Source organism: Nicotiana tomentosiformis, chromosome 10 (assembly GCF_000390325.3).
Source record: "Nicotiana tomentosiformis chromosome 10, ASM39032v3, whole genome shotgun sequence".
In the NCBI taxonomy this organism is placed as follows: domain Eukaryota; kingdom Viridiplantae; phylum Streptophyta; class Magnoliopsida; order Solanales; family Solanaceae; genus Nicotiana; species Nicotiana tomentosiformis.
In genome coordinates this window covers 76,332,324-76,349,764 of record NC_090821.1, presented here as the reverse complement: position 1 = coordinate 76,349,764, position 17,441 = coordinate 76,332,324, and the positions used below count along the sequence as shown (strand labels likewise).

Here is a 17,441-nt window from a genome sequence, read left to right as displayed (position 1 = left end):
AATAGGAAAAATTTCACATACGAACAACTAGCTCCCTACTTTTCAATTTTATAGCCCACATTTCAATTTACAACTAATTAGCCCAAAAATAATAGGTTAAGATTCAACATTCAACTCCAATAGGTTCTCAAAATTACTATTTATTTTTTAAAAAATGTTGCTCAAGCTTTTAAATTAATTTTCAAATCAGTAACTGTAACTCAAATATTAGTTCAACAAACCAAACCCATTTGGGTGGTAAAAATTAGATTTTTAATAAGCTTGAATATATGGGTTTAAATTTCGAAGTTGTTTTGTGAGAAATTTGGAGCGAGTGTTATTTAGACTTGTTGGAAATAGTATAAGAAGGTTGTATATAAAATTTGAAGTCATTTAATGGAGATTTGGATTGGTTTTGAACAAGAATTGTAACTAAAAATTGTGGAAGATGTTCGTCTACAAACGCTTGTATAAAGGTATATAAAAGTGTATATTATTGTATAAGATGTGTTTATACACTCATATACACTATTATACAAGATTATACATAATTATATAAAAAACTGATTTCGTATTATTTCTTGCGTCTTTTCTGAAATTTAACTCAAATCTTGCTTAAATCTACTCCAAATCACTTCAATATTAAATTTTGAACTCATTTTGATATTTTCAATCAATTGGAACTACACCCAATCCAAATAACTAACAGACTCAAAAAATTCTATTTTCGAAAGGAAAGCTTTGAATGGCCTTCAATGGTGGATTTCTACTCTTCAATTTTCTTACATTGCAACGAGGTGACATAGGGGAGGGGGGAGCAGAAAATACACAAACCCTTGAAGTATATGTAGAAGACGAGAGAAGAAGGGAGAGTGAAAGCAATGGTTGTGAGAACACAAATTTAACTCCATAGCTTTTAGAATCAATGGTTGCAAGAACACATATTTTGAATTTGCTAATGGTTTCAAAATATGTACAATATGGACTAGGTCGGGTAAAACTTAAAAACATGAGTCATTTTTTATTATGGTGTAAAATCACGTGTATTTTCTTGTAATTCTTACTAAATTTTTCTTATTTGCTTGAACTTTGATGAAAAAGTTTCTCAACACTTGTGCTGCTAGAAGGTACCCGGTCGAAAAAGGGCTTTTAACATATTTATCCGGTCGGCTAAAATAACTATATTTGTTAGCTAAATATACAAAAAATATACACTAAGTATCCATAAAATATGTCTATCATATATATTAAAATATATATTAAAGAAAATCAAGAGAATTCTTATTTCGGGTTTCATTTTGCTTTGGACCTTTTCTTGGGGGAAGTGCACAGATAGCCACTGATTAGAGATGTCTTTACTTTTTAGTCACTATTTTAAATGTATTTACTCTTTAGCCAATGCTTAATAAATTTTTACCCGCCAGACAAAAATACCCTTGTGCTAGACATAGATGTAGTATAAATATTAAGGACATGGTGTCCTTAACTTCATGAATGTTGTGTAAATATTTAGGATAAAGTGTCCTGTATTTGCACCTTCTGCTGCTAAACTTTTAGATATTATGTTCTTAACTTCATATGTGCAGTGTAAATATTAAGGACCTGGTGTCCTTAACTTGCATGTGTGCAATATAAATGTTAAGGACATAGTGTCCTTAACTTCATGAGTGATGATTAGAGATATCTTTACTTTTTAGCCACTATTTTAAATGTATTTACTTTTTAGCCAGTGCTTAATAAATATTTATCCGTCGGACAAAAATACCCCTGTGCTAGACATAGATGTTGTGTAAATATTAAGAATATGGTATCCTTAACTTCATGAATGTTGTGTAAATATTTAGGACAAAGTGTCCTGTATTTGCATCTTCTGCTGCTAAACTTTAGGACATAGTATCCTTAATTTCATGTGTGCAATGTAAATGTTAATGACATAATATTATTAACTAGTATTTGCAACTTCTGTTGTTAAACTTTAGGACATCATGTCCTTAACTTCATATGTATAATGTAAATGTTAAGGACATGGTGTCCTCAGCTTCATGTATGCAATGTAAATGTTAAAGACATAATGTCCTTAATTTGTATTTGCACCTCTTGTTATTAAACTTTAGGACATCATGTCCTTAACTTCATATGTGCAGTATAAATGTTAAGGACGCAGTGTCCTTAACTTCATGTGTTCATTGTAAATGTTAAGGACATAATGTCCTTAACTTCATGAGTGATGTGTAAATATTAACGACAAAGTATCCTATATTTGCACCTTTTGCTGATAAACTTTAGGACATCATGTCCTTAACTTCATATGTGCAGTGTAAATGTTAAGGATATGGTGTCCTTTTCATGTGTGTAATATAAATGTTAAGGACATAATATCATTAACTTGTATTTGCAATTTCTGTTGTTAAACTTTAGGATATCATGTCCTTAACTTCATATGTGCAATATAAATATTAAGGACATGGTGTCCTTAACTTCATATGTGCAGTGTAAATATTAAAGTCATAGTGTCCTTAACTTCATGTGTGCAATGTAAATGTTAAGGACATAATATCATTAACTTGTATTTGCAACTTCTGTTGTTAAACTTTAGGACATCATGTCATTAACTTCATATGTGCATTGTAAATGTTAAAGACACGGTGTCCTTAACTTCATGTGTGCAATATAAATGTTAAGGACATAGTATCCTTAATATTTTACACATCACTCATGAAGTTAAGGACATCATATCCTTAATATTTACACATCACTCATGAAGAAAGGGTAAAAAAGACTTTTCGTATTAATTTTAATAGAGTAGTGGCTAGTTTTGCTCAACATTAAAAATACTGGCTAAAAAATAAATACCACTTAAAAAAGTGGCTATACCACGCCATTTTTACCCTTTTCTACACAGAAGGCCCAGTCCAGGGGCCTTCACTCTCAATGCCCTCATTCCCGCCAAGTTTATTTCTCCACAACTTTCTCTCCCAAATTCTCTTTGTAAAAATTCCATTAAAATGGGTGTTGAAAATCCAGCAGAGCAAGCTCAGGTTCTGCTCAGAACCAGGATTTGCAATCCCAATTTCATTTTTACCCTTTTCTCTGATTCCCCTGATAGCAATTACAGGTACAAAAAGTTCCCATTTTTATTCTCATTTTTTTCAAGATTTTTCCCACTATAAATTGAAAACATACAAAAGAAAAATGGCCGAAGTAGTTTTTGAAGAACTTATTCAATACCCTTTATGTGTAATTGTGTTTAGCTCTTCTTTCTTTCAGCAAATTGAAGTATATAATGACAAGTTCTGTAAAAAACTCCTTTTTTTTTATTTTCATTTTTTCTAGATTTTTACTCTCCAAATTGAGTACTTATTTTGTTTTTCGGTCTTTTTAAGAATTTATTGAAGACCCTTTATTTGTAATTGCGTTTAGCTCTTGTTTGTTTCAGCAAATTAAAGTATATAATGTCAAGTTCAGTAACTGAAGCATGTAACAACTCAGTTCTACTTCTTGGCCCTCGTGGTTGTGGAAAAGTTCCGGTCAGTAGACATTTTAATTCTTTTGGTTGATCTTTTGTACAAAATATAATTTTGTGCTGTGAAATTTGATAAATATGTAAACTTGATTAAAAAAAAATTATTATTATTTATGTCAGATTTTGGAGCTGGTTATCAAGGATTTGCTGCAAGAATATCCTGATACGATCTGTGTGGTATTGATTTAGTTTAATGAATTATCTTTATTATATCTTCACTTTTTGGATTTTGCATTCTTTTGTGAAAATTGGCAGTGACATACTTCTGTACAAAAATAAATGTCTTTAGACTTATGGTTTTGTTGTAATTAATCGCTATCTTGATTACAGATTAAACTGAATGGACTCTTGCACAGTGACGATAATTGTGCTTTGAAGGTGTGCATACAAATTCCCTTTTTTTAGCTAATTGTTTTTTGGTACAGGTTGGATTTCTGCTCAATATAAGTTGTATAACAAATTTAAAATAGGGAATATTATCAGTGAGGATTCATATAGTTGACCCCAACTTGTTTGGGGCCGAGGGGTATAGTAGTAGTAGTAGTTGTTGTTGTATAACAAAGAGTCTTGTTTATGTTGTTGTGTTACAAAGCACAAGCTTGAACAAAATAAACGCAGGTAGGACTTGACGAGCTATGGCAGGTCGAGAAGGGGAATGTTGGTTCAGCGGTCTAAACCTAGAAGTCCATCTTATAGGATAGAATTGTTACTAAGAAAGGAATTGTAGTTCTTCGTTCATTGATCTGATTAGAATATACAAGGCTATTAATGGACAAATTGGATGTTAATCTTAAGAGCTGACGTATGTGCAAATGCAGCTAAAACTCCTTCTGACTTTTCTAGACTTCAAATAACTAATCTAACTGTTTATTGATTCTAAGAGGTTTTGTAACTAACTTCTAACTTAGCTTCTTGCAGCTACATTCTTACATCTAAATCAAGTTAAGTTTGCACCTCATGTTCATATTCTCAGCTACTTTCATGCCTTGTTCTAAACCAACCTTCAGCTCATATATCCTTTGAGTTTATTGCCAATTTTACCTGTATCAGTTCCTTCCCATTGAGATCACCCTTGTTAAGGTGAAATATGGACTAGAAGTTCTAACTCCTCCAGGATCAAAGAGAACTGCAAGAAATTATTCAAGATCAGCAAGCTAGCCTCCTTTCACCCAATAGCAGGGAACAGCTCTTGTCTATTTGATCTGAAGCTTTTCTCCCAATACATTAGCATTCTGCATTTTGACTCAACTCGTAAGGCACAGTTACATTGTGAACAAAGATGGTATTAAAACTTAACAAGTCTTGGTTGATCATATTATTCCCTCCTTCATAACGATAGTATCGTGTACCAAGAGTAAGACTATGGAGATCTTTTTTGACTCCTTAGGAGCAGTAACCCTACTCCATTGGCAGCAATTGGTAATTTTGTGTTTGAAAATAACCCATCAAAGTAATCTAAATCATTTTTCCAAAGGAAAGATGCAACTAAAGGCTTCTTAATGAATTTAACGATGGATCCTATGTTTGGAAAGAAGAAAGGACGACAAAGTGCATCCATCTCAAAAAAAAAAGAAAAGGGAGGGAGTGCCAAATCACTCCAATTTCTTTTTTAATTTTTTTTTAAAAAAAGTGCACATTTACCTATTATGCTTGTTGTACTGTCTTTATTTCATATGTCATTGTGCATGTATATATAAAGCATAATGGAGATCAGAATTATTTTTATTGTGGAATGGAGATATGGGAACAATAAAATTTCTTGATTTCTCAATTACAGGCAGAAGACTATATTGCAGCAGAATGCAGTTTGCTGAGTTTATAAGAGAATTATCAGGAAGGTTTCAATAAAAAGGGTTAACTATTAAGTAAAGAGAAACCATTATCGGTTAAAAGTTTCGTGCTTAAATTGATACTAAATTTGTATTCCTTACAAATTGATAGCTAAAAATTGATTGAGCAAGAGTTAGTTTCAAATGGAATATGTAGGGTATCATAGAAAAATTTTCTTTATTTTTTTAATATATCGCAATATTCAAATATGAAGTGCGCAAGTAATATACGGGATTCACCTGCATCTTCTTCTACTTCTGGTTTAACTGCTTTATCTTCCTAAATCTTTAACCCCTTTGAACAAAGTGTTACATCTTTGTCCTTGTTATATTTGTCCGTAATGTTGTTGCTGATATTATTTCATCTTGCAGGAGATTGCAAGGCAATTATGTATGGAACATCACTTGATGTTCTCAAAAATGGTACTGTCCATTCTGGTTATGATATCCGTTTTACATTTTAACGAAAGGCATCAACCAGTCATCGTGTTTTCCTTTTCCTTTAACAGGCATCATTTGATGATAACTCCCAGTTTGTATTATCCATGTTAAGGTGAGTCTATATGGCTTGTATTTTCCTTCTTTGCTTTACTGCCAAAAGAGAATAGGCTCTTTTCAAAGTGCCTGAGAATGTTGAAATTAGATTCTTTTCCTTTTGAAAATGAATGTTCAAGTTAGTTAATCTTCAAAGATAACGTGTACTCGTTTTTTCTTCTCCTGGTGGATTTGCTCATTCTACTGTAATATTTCATCAGGGAGTGCGGGTTGGCACATAAAACCATTATCTTTGTGTTGGACGAGTTTGACCTTTTTACACAGGTAAGATTCTCATATAGTGAAGAAAAATATGAGAAAGTATGTCGAGTTTTCAAGGATGGATGTCTCTGTAATTTGCAGGGTAAACAACGATTACTCTATAGCTTGCTAGATGCAATGCAGTCTGTTACGTCGCAAGCTGTTGTCATTGGTGTGAGTTGCAGATTGGTATGTTCCTTAGTTTTAGCATTATTATTTTTTGTTGCAAGTTCTATTTCTCTATGAACCATACATTCCTCAACATCATTATGTCCAGATGTTTTTGTTTTTTTGGGACTTAAAAATCAAATGTGCATGCTCGTTTTCATTTTTTCTTTTTTCCTTTTAAAAAAAAAAAAATATTGAGTATCTTGTTTTGAGTTGCTGATGAGCAAGATCAAATTTGATTGAAATAGTTGCCTCGTCATTAATGCACATTTGAGTCATTTACTACATATAGCTACCACAGGAGAACTTTTTGAAGTAATGAGTAAATTAAGAGTGGTGAAACTTGTGTTGTGCAGGATGCCGATCAACTCTTAGAGAAGAGAGTAAGGTCTCGTTTCTCACATAGAAAGCTGTTGTTTCTACCCCCTTCGCAGGAAGACTTGCAAAAGTAACTTCTCATTGCATGCCTTGGTTCCTCATTTACTGTTTGCAAGATATTTTATTAATACTGACAATCTGTATATCAGAATTTTGCAGTACGCTTTACTACTGCCAACAGAGTCAGAACTTCCTCCTCAATATGTAACTGCCTATAACACAAAGCTTCTTGTATCCTTTTCACTCGTTACACTTTTCATTGTCAAGGAATGAATTAAAGTTAAATGATACACACAATACCAGGAAAAATTGAAGAGAGAGAGAGAGAGAGAGAGAGAGAGAGAGAGAGAGAGAGAGAGAGAGAGAGAGAGAGAGAGAGAGAGAGAGAGAGAGAGCAATCGACAAGATGTAAGTAGAGTGAGGCTCAAAAATGCTCAGCTAAGTATAGGGTATCCTATAGAACAGCGGAAACAACTCATTTGTGCTATAAGCCTAGATACTCCAAATACTTGTCCTCTTGTAAGCCAAGGTTTAAAATAGTTCATTTCCTTTTGGAAACCCCTCTTTTAGGTTAGACATAAAAACAAGCATCAAATTTGCTATAATTTTACGCATCGCAATCAGTATTTTGCTAGCAGATATTAAATTATCCTTAATATTTATTAGAATACTTTGTCGGATGACAAATTCAAAGACATCATTACGTCATTATGCGATTCTGATTCAACTTTGAACCATCTATTGAGATTTCTGTAAGTCTACCTATCGTTCAACTACCTATTTGCTGCATTCACAGCGCTTTATCAAACATCTGTTCTTTTAATGAAAACTCATTGTGTGATGATTTTCATTAGGTTTGCTGCTGTGTGCCATATGGATGCAAAATCTGGATTTTTATCACTTGATAACTTTAAGACAGCACTCTCAAGTATTCAACGGCAACCCAAGTTGGAAGCCTTGAAAGGTATGTCATTATGTATTCTGTGTTGAGTGATGAATGTTGGCTAGCTTCTTCTGGAAAGTTTAGGGGTAGAGCTAAAATAGTTCGGACTCCTCACCTTCTTTTCCACGTCACTTCCTCTTAACTTTCCTTCGACACTCGACTTCTTCAGCTATTCCCATATCTTCTCTCACTCTTCTTCTCTTCTGTGACAGAATAGTCGTAAACTTGCGTGGAAATTTGATTAGGCCCCAATAGTACATACTGTTGGAGATATGGTGTGAGTCGCTCACAAATAATAGTTTAGGTTTTTCATATGATGTCCTCTTATATATAGACAATAATCGAACGGAGTTCTTTTGTAGAACTTCGCCCCTGTTCTCATTAAATATTTTTTCTTTTGCGACCTTTTTATATACGGTGTGAGTCACTCACAAACCATTTTATAATATTGATACTCTCCACAGCTAGGCCACTACCGAGAAGAATCAAACTGAAAACAATGTGATTTTCTATTTGTTGATGCAGATTGCTCCATTTTAGAGCTATATATTCTTGTTTGCTTGAGGAGGTTGGAAGTCAAAGAGCAAGAGACGACCAACTTCAATTCAGTAATGAAAGGTTTGACTATTACATGCTCCCTTCTTATGTTAAGAGTGTGAATGTTATGCGACTGACCATGTTATCATGCCTTCCAGAGTACAAAAGCGTACATGATTCGTTCCAAACAAGTGATTATTATGCACGGAATGTATGCCTCCGGGTGTGTATAGCAAGGACTTAAATACAAATATTTTTTGTCTAATGTTCAACTTTGGATCTTTAAAGTTATACTGACAGATATTTACTTTCTTTCCAGGCATTTGAACATCTTTTACAGCGCCAATTGATCTCTTTGGTTGACAACAGAGGGCACGGCCAATCTGTTGAGTTTCGTCCAGTGAGGCTTTTGATCTCATCATATGAACTACATCAGGGACTAAAATCATACCGTTCATGTCCGGTAAGTTACTCTCGAGAACAATTGTATTCTTTTAGTCTGAAGTATACTAGGGTGGTTGCGGATGTCAATCTCATTATGGAAACAAGCACACATGTCAGTCAGTCAGTACAAGCAAGAACAACAACAACAGACCTAGTGAAGTCCTACAAGTGGAGTCTGAGGAGGGTAGTGTCTACGACCTTACCCCTACCCTGGGAGAATAGAGATGTTTTTGATAGACACTCGGCTCAAGAAAGATGGAAAGAAATAGTAGAAACAAGCGATATCAACAACAAGGGTCAGAAAGTTAGTAACAGCAAATTAACAGCCAGAAAATAGATGGAAGGAAGCAGTAGCAACAAGTAGAGAAAATTTGTCCTTGTCACGACCCAAACTAACCTCTGTCGTGATGGCGCCTATCATGGAACTAGGCAAGCCGACTCATTTCCAAAACAAACCGATATTTCCATTTCAAAGATAATTTCAAAGTTATTTAACATAAAACCTCTATTTAAAGAGTTCAAATCAAAGAAAAACAGAAGTGCGGAAAAGAAAAGCCCGACATCGGGGTGTCACTAGTCATGAGCATATACTACAATCTGTCTAACAATATCAAGGCTAACTCAGCCCGAAAAATAGCTAAATACAACTAGAGGAAGATAAGAAGGAGAAGAGCAGGGGCTGCGTTCGCCAAACAGCTACCTTGCTATCTTCAAGAAAATCTGCAACCAGAACACTCAATAACCGCTACCGTGTCCAGCTACACCTGGATCTGCACACAAGGTGCATGGAGTAACGTGAGTACGCCAACTCAGTAAGTAACAACAATAAATAAAGATTGAGCAGTAGTGACGAGCAGTGTTTAAAAAAGTGCTCGCTTCATCGCTTTAAGCGAGAAGCGAGGCGAAGCGTGAAAGGCAGCGCTTCAGCTTGCTGAAGCGACCCAGGTCAGTAAAAGCGACCGCTTCTCTGTAAAAAGCGAGAAGCGGGGAAAGCGAAGCGAAGAGAAGAAGCGTCCGCTTCTCTGTATTAAAATACCCAACCATATTTTATTAAAAACAAGTTTTTTGGATTAAACACTGATCTTCAACAACAGCGACTAGTATTCTTCAACTTCCAACAGCAGCGACTTCTTCTTCATCTACTTTTGATTTCTGAAAGAATCTCAAATCATCAACTAGGGTTCTTCTTCTTCTTCTTCTTCTTCTTCTTCTTCTTCTTCAACAGGTATGTTCTGAACTTCTGATTTCCATTCTTCTTCTTCTTCTTCTTCTTCTTTTTCTTTCTAAACGTCCAAAAAGCAGTAAAATGCTGGCGAATTTTTTCCAGAATTTTACTGCCCAATTTTTCCAGAATTTTACTGCCCAATTTTTCCGGTTATTATCAGAGAATTCCTATGATTTTTTATATCATTTATAGTTTATTCTTAGTTCTTATTGCCTTTCTTATGTGTTATGTAGTTGTTCTTTTAATGGCACCAAAAGAAGATAGGAAAGATCCGGCTTGGGCTTACTCTGAAAGAGTTTGCGAGACCAACAAGATGGCAATTAGATGTCTTTTTTGTGACAAGATTTCAAGTGGAGGAATCTATCGTCAAAAAGCGCATCTAATCGGCGGTGATCCAAATGTCGCATCTTGTCCTAAAGTTCCGTCGCATGTGAAGGAAGATTTGAAAGCATTCCTTCATAAAAAGAGAGAGTTAAAGACTCAACTGATTCATGAACAAGAACTGTATAATCTTGATGACGATGATGAAACAGAAGAAGGTGACGATGCTTCGTCGCTTCCACCAAAATCACAAAAGCGGGGAAGGATGCAACCAATGTCTTCTAGTTGTGGATCTACTGGCAAGACCAAAGGTCCTATGGATTGTTACTTCTCGCAAAAATCTGGAGATAAGGAAGGAAAAGGTGGTAATCCTCAAATTGATGCCAAAACGATTTTGAGGGATCGTGCAATTACAATGTTTGCGCGGTGGATGTATGATGCAGGTCTTCCTTTTAATTGTGTTAATTATACTGACACTTTTTCTGCTTTTATTGAGGCCGTAGGCCAATATGGTCCAGGAATGAAGCCTCGAACATATCATGAAGTTAGATGGCCATATCTAAAAAAAGAGGTGGCGGAGGTGAACAAAATCGTGGAGGAGCACAAAGTAAAATGGAACAAGTTTGGTTGTTCCATTATGATGGATAAGTGGACGGCGAGAAATGGAAAAATGATCATCAATATCTTAGTGAATTCTCCTAAGGGAAGCCTGTTTCTTGAGTCCATTGATGCAAGCGACTCTTCGACTGATTCAACCAAAATGTACTCTTTGTTCAAGAGTATAATAGACTCTATTGGAGCAGAAAATGTTGTTCAAGTTGTCACGGACAACGCCAGTGAAAATGTTAAAGCTGACGATTTGATGTCTGCTGGGTACCCGCATATTTATTGGACTCCGTGTGCAGTACATTCCATTAATTTGATCTTTGGTGACATTTTCCAGGAAAGACCCTTTAGTTCAATCTTTAATCAGGCAATTAGAGTGCATTCCTATATTGTTCAAAGGCCTTTGTTATTGAATATGATGAAGAGATTCACTAAACAAAGAAGCTTGGTGAAACCCGCAAAGACAAAATTTGCTACTGCTTTCTTGACTTTGCATAGGATGTATGAGCAAAAAAGCAATTTGAAGAAGTTGTTTGTTTCAGATGAGTACACTAACAGTGCCTATGGAAGGGAAGCTCGAGGGAGAGAATCTGCAGATATTATACTTTCTCCTTCATTCTGGAACAATGTGGTTCATGCATTGAAGATTGGTGGTCCTTTAGTTAAATTGCTTCGTTTGGTGGATGGGGAGCAAAGGCCACCAATGGGCTACCTGTACGAAGCAATAGATAGGGCAAATGAGGCTATTCAAGTCTTGTTTAGTGATCAAAGAAAATACAAAAGAGTCTTTGAGATCATAGATAAAAGGTGGGATAGTAAGCTTCATAGCCCTTTGCATGCAACTGGACTTGTTTTGAACCCGAAACTGTTTTATGACAATGAAGAAAGGATTCTAGGAGATGAACCTTTGTGGAATGGATACTATGAATGTATTGAGAAGTTGATACCTGAAAAATCCGTGCAAGATAAAATAACAGAGCAATTTAGTATTTATAGGAACGCTGAACAACTTTTTGGAAAAAAACATGGCGATTAGACAAAGAAAGACGAAGTCACCAGGTGAGCGAGTGCTTATATGTTGTTTTATAATTAATAAGTTATTTCTTTATCAATATTATGTTTTGAAAATTTGTTCTACTTCTACAGTTGAATGGTGGAAGCAATATGGCCATTCCACTCCGGATTTACAAAAGTTTTCCATCAAAGTTCTAAGTCTAACATGTAGCTCATCCGGGTGTGAAAGGAATTGGAGCGTGTTTGAACATGTAAGAACTAAGAAGAAAGATTTAGTATATTGAGATAATTAAATTATATCTCAATTGTCCTAAACTTACTAATTACTTATTATTTGCAGATTCATACCAAAAAAAGGAACAAACTAACCTTGAAGCGTCTCAATGATCTAGTATTCATTAAGTACAATAGAACATTGAGGCGTCGTTACAACGCTCGCAATGTAATTGATCCAATTAGTTTGGACAACATCGATGATTCTAATGAATGGCTAACTGGAGTCCCGGAAGATCATGCAGATGAAGAAGTATTTGAGGAAACTTCTGATTTCACTTGGGGTGATGTTGCGGAGGCGCGTGGAATTTGGGAGAGGATTTATGGTTTGAGAGGGAGTACCTCAACTTCAAGTTCACAGAGGAAGGGAAAAGAGGCAGCTACTTTGTCCCTAGTTGATGAAGAAGAAGAAGTTGAAGAAGATGACGAGCAATATAATAATGATAGTGGAATACAAGAATTTGACAATCTTGTAGAAGAATAGGATGCTCATTTTGTGCTTTAATTGATGCTACTATTTAGTTTTTATATTGAAGTATTGAACATTTGCTTCAATTACATGTGTTGTCTATGCAATATATATATATTTTTTAAAATTTCGCTTCACTTCAAAAAAGCGAGCCCTTCGCTTCTCGCTTCTCGCTTTAAGCGAAATGGGGTTTGTCGCTTTTTCTCGCTTCACGCTCTTCACAACACTGGTGACGAGCAATAAAGCATAAAACGTTCATATCAGGAAATCTCAGTAAAATACCACATGCTTTTAAAATCAGGATTTAAATCAAACATCTCGTTTAAACCCAGTTCCAGTAAAAAAAAAAAATCATTTAAAGACATTTTTCCAACAGTTTTTCAAACAAAGGCTCAATGCAAAGGTGAGCAAAAATGATGAAATCATAAACAACCCCTCGGGTAAAACATCACTCATATACAGCCCCTCGGGCAAACCTCACAGTCACTCGTGCCACTCGGGCATACCTCACAATTACTCTTGCCACTCGGGCATACCTCACAATCACTCTTGCCTCCCAGTCACTCAGCACTCGGCACTCGCACTCAGTAGGTACCTGCGCTCACTGGGGGTGTGTACAGACTCCGGAGGGACTCCTTCAGCCCAAGCGCTATAATCTGCACGGACAACTCACGTGCGATAATAATAAAGTATGCTGCAGGCGGGCAGCTCCGATCCACACTCATCCTCACCAATCAGGCCCTCGGCCTCACTCAGTCATAAGTATGCTGCAGGCGGGCAACCCCGATCCACACTCATCCTCACCAATCAGGCCCTCGGCCTCACTCAATCATAAGTAACTCAAGCCTCTCGGGCATTTCAGTAAAACAGGGCATTCGGCCCAAAACATTTATATGCATCAAAATAGAGTCATAAAATTGAGTTATGCGGTAAACAAGTATAAACATGACTGAGTATAGATTTTCAATCGAAAACAATGAGAGGATGGCAAGAAACAGCCCCTAAGGGTCCAAACAGCTTTGGCGCAAGGCCCAAACATGGCATTCAGCCCAATTTACAGAAGTTCTTTCTAAAACATATAAGTATCAAATGGTTTCAACAAAGTATGCAACTTTACAATTGCTACGGGACGGACCAAGTCACAAATCCCCAACAGTGCACGCCCACACGCCCGTCACCTAGCATGTGCGTCACTAAAAAATAGTAGAATGATACAAAATTCGGGGTTTCATACCCTCAGGACTAGATTTACAATCGTTACTTACCTCAAACCAGTCAAATCTCTAGCCTGCAATGATCTTGCCTCCGGACTCGGCCTCTAAATGCTCCGAATCTATTCACAATCAGTACAATACCATCAATACGCGCTAATGGGATGAATTCCACAAGAAAAACTACAAAATTAGACCAAAACCCGAAATTGGCTCAAACCCGCCCCCCCGGGCCCACACCTCGAAATCTGACAAAATTTACAAAACTAGAAAGCTCATTCACTCACGAGTCTATCCATACCAATTTTACCAAAATCCGACCTCAACTCGACCCTCAAATCTATAAATCTTATTTCCAAATTTCTAAGTTCCAATCTCCGATTTACACCTCAAAATCATGTAATCTAGCCGGATTATTCGATGATAATTCAATATTATGGAGTAGAAATGATCACAAGGGACTTACCTCAAGTTTTCCTTGAAAATATATCAAAAATCGCCTCTCCTCAAGCTCTAATTTGTCAAAAATGGCAAATGGGACGAAGTCCCTGTTTTTTATAATTCTGCCTAGACATCCTCGGTTCTGCCTCGATCTTGGCCTTCGATCGAGGTCCTCGGTCCTGTCCCTCGATCCTGGCCCTCGATTATGTCTTCGACCCGGCCTACGACCGTGACCCACTACCCTGGGCTCGATCATGCCTTCGATCGTGGCCCTCGACTCTGGGCTCGATCATGGCTTCGATCGTGGCCCTCGACTCTGGGCTCGATCATGGCTTCAATTGTGGGCCTCGACCCTGAGCTCGATCTGGGCTCACATCTGGGCTCGATTTCTGGGCAGAAGCAAATTTCCAACAGAAGGAAATTGTAGCAGCTGTTCTAGTTCAATTTTTGATCCGTTAACCATCCGAAACTCACCCGAGGCCCTCGGGACCTCAACCAAATATACCAACAAGTCCTAAAATATCATACGAACTTAGTCGAATCCTCAAATCACCTCAAACAACGCTAAAACCATGAATTACACCCTAATTCAAGCCTAATGAACTTTGAAATTTCTAATTTCTACAAACAACTCCGGAACCTATCAAATCACGTCCGATTGACCTCAAATTTTGCACACAAGTCCTAAATGACATAACAGAGGTATTCCAATTTCAGAATCGAATTCCGACCCCGATATCAAAAAACTCAATCCCCCGGTCAAACTTCTCAAAAATAAAACTTTCGGCATTTCAAGCCTAATTCCTCTACGGACTTCCAAATAATATTCCGGACACGCTCCAAAGCCCAAAATCACCATACGGAGTTATTGGAATCATCAAAATTCAAATCCGAGGTCGTTTACACATAAGTCCATATCCGGTCCACTTTTCTAACTTAAAATTTTCAATTATGAGACTAGTGTCTCATTTCACTCCGAGTTCCTTCCGGACTCGAACCAACTAACCCGATATAACATAATATAGCTGAATAACACAAAAAGAAGTAGGAATGGGGAAACCGGGTTTATAGCTCTCGAAACAACCGGTCGGGTCGTTACACCTTAATATCCATCTTCATATCCGATGACGCATAAATCTTAATCAACTTTTAAATGCATATGCATAAAAAGGTCTACTAGTTCCTGGCTTGTTGATTAAAACATTTGAAAAGTCATTTGTTTCTCCCTTTTACTTGATCGTTTCTTCGAGTTATTATTATTATTCAAATAAGCCTTCAAATTATTTGGTGCTTTTGACAACCAGTACTAATTAGCATGTTGATTTTCCTCATTTGCAGGCAATTCTTCATAAACTAATTGACCGTGGAGTTTGAAGTGTAACCATCCCTATATGCTGTATATCAGAGAATTTCTGTAAAATGTAGTACACAGAATGGTTGTTTAATATGCAAAGATTATACAACTTTCAATAATTATGCCACATTTTTCTTTTTCCTTTTTTCCTTCCTACTTTCGTTCCTCTAATTTTTGTTGTCGTCTTTTCATTTTTCAATGTTAAATTTTACTTCATCTTTTGGAGTTGTTATTTTTGGGCCACAATAGAGGTCACTGGAATTGAACTCGTAATATTACAGTTTGAATTGTGACATATCGTCGACCAATTTTTTTAATGTTAAGTTAGTGAAATTGTCACAATGTTTTAAAATTTTCTTTCTACTAGTTGCCTTATCTTAATATATATATATATATATATATATATATATATATATATATATATATATATATATATATATTAGTCTGTCTAAAATTGAGAAGTTTCTACTGATAATAATATTGAATTGATAATTATGCCCGTTTATCATGAAAATACTGCAAACTCATTCACTCCTTTACACGCATAAAATAATGTAAGTTCAAAGCCCTTCTCCTGTTCCATTTCTCTCTTATTCTCAACTCATTTCAATTATTTTCATATCTTAAATCACGACATGATTTTCGATTAATCGTAAAATAGCACGCTTAGGGGTCGTTAACAATTCAAGATTTAAAATGGATTCTAAGTGGGTTTGTTCGTATAAATTTGAAATCTTGAAAATGCACGCAATTACTATCTCAGTTTTAAGAGTTGGAAGATGAGCCACGTATTAAATCGGAGCTCTCAATAATTGGAGCGAAAGTCCTAAGGTATCAGTTCAAATTTGGAAAAAATTCAATATGAAATTATAATAACTAATTTGGGGATTACAAAATCCTAATCTCCACTAATCATGATATTTTGATCGTAAATCATACATTTTTGGCTCTGATACCACATATTAGATAATTAACATAAAGAGTTCCTAGATCGAATGTGATAATAGGACACAAAATATACAAAGGTTAGCACATTCGAATAGCGTACTTGTTTGAATGGATATAAGAGACACACGACTTTAAAGCACACGGTATTTTGGCACATGGTTTTAGAAAATGGGTCGAATATATTCTAACCGCAAAATTAATTTTCTTTCTAGATTATCTTGTAACAGCCCTGCTTCTCCTTCTCTCTCTAGCTCCTTTCCTCTCTCTCTCTCTCTCTCTCTCTCTCTCTCTCTCTCTCTCTCTCTTTCTCTTTGTTTTTGCCCCGAATATTGGGCTTATGTAATACCCGTTATTTTTTTAGACTAATATAACCTAAAATAGAGCTTATGGATGGAATAACCAAACTTTTGTTTGACTTGGAGATCAAAAACGTGGCTGACAGTATATGAGGCTATCAATAGCCTTGTAAATACTATTTACTTGATTAAGAGTATATATTGGACCAAACTTTAGATTAAAGGAGGAAATAAGTGGGTCAACCCCACTTCTTAATGTTCCTTACTTTGTAGAGCCTTAGAATGGATTAAGGAAAAAAAATTTAAACCTTATTAGCTTTGGAATCAAATTAAGAAAAAGAAGTTGCGGAAGACTTACTTGTGCCTGACGGTCACGTTAAGGATTAACAAAGAAGAACAATTGTTTGATCTGTTGCTTGAGTCACTATTGGTTGAGGAGTTTGAGGATACATAATTAGCGTGAGCAGAGAACTAGAAAGCTTGGAAATTTTTCTTGTGCAATTTAATAAACAATCAGGTATGTAGATATATAATCTTATCCTTATAGCGTGCCTTGGATTACATTGGGATCGATGTGGATATCAAATTCTTTAGAATGATGATAAAAAGTAAATTGAAAGCAATTTGATAAATCTAAACTCATTTGAGTTGCTGCCATGTTTTTGAGATTGAGAACATGATTAGAAA

General features: G+C 35.9%; 1 protein-coding gene across 3 annotated transcripts; it reads left to right on the top strand.

Moving 5' to 3' along the window:
- The first annotated feature begins 2,897 nt into the window (after positions 1–2,897).
- On the top strand, positions 2,898–15,650 carry LOC104107833 (origin of replication complex subunit 4). 3 transcript variants are annotated; one of them, XR_011411626.1, is made up of 17 exons: positions 2,898–3,094; positions 3,416–3,506; positions 3,623–3,679; positions 3,833–3,880; positions 5,704–5,754; positions 5,841–5,884; positions 6,087–6,150; positions 6,229–6,315; positions 6,651–6,742; positions 6,822–6,903; positions 7,339–7,424; positions 7,527–7,636; positions 8,141–8,233; positions 8,311–8,375; positions 8,472–8,615; positions 11,895–12,013; positions 12,103–12,562. XR_011411626.1 is itself a non-coding variant. In XM_070187556.1 (16 exons), the coding sequence occupies exons 1-16, from the start codon at positions 2,985–2,987 to the stop codon at positions 15,528–15,530; spliced, it is 1,260 nt and encodes a 419-aa protein (XP_070043657.1). In that variant the 5' UTR covers positions 2,898–2,984; the 3' UTR covers positions 15,531–15,650. The 3 variants fall into 3 exon arrangements, 2 of the variants coding, with proteins under 2 accessions (XP_070043657.1, XP_070043656.1); XM_070187556.1 differs by lacking the exons at positions 11,895–12,013; positions 12,103–12,562 and adding an exon at positions 15,495–15,650; XM_070187555.1 differs by lacking the exons at positions 2,898–3,094; positions 3,416–3,506; positions 3,623–3,679; ... (11 more) ...; positions 8,472–8,615; positions 12,103–12,562 and adding an exon at positions 9,129–11,807 and having other exon boundaries at positions 11,895–11,940.
- Positions 15,651–17,441: the final 1,791 nt, after the last annotated feature.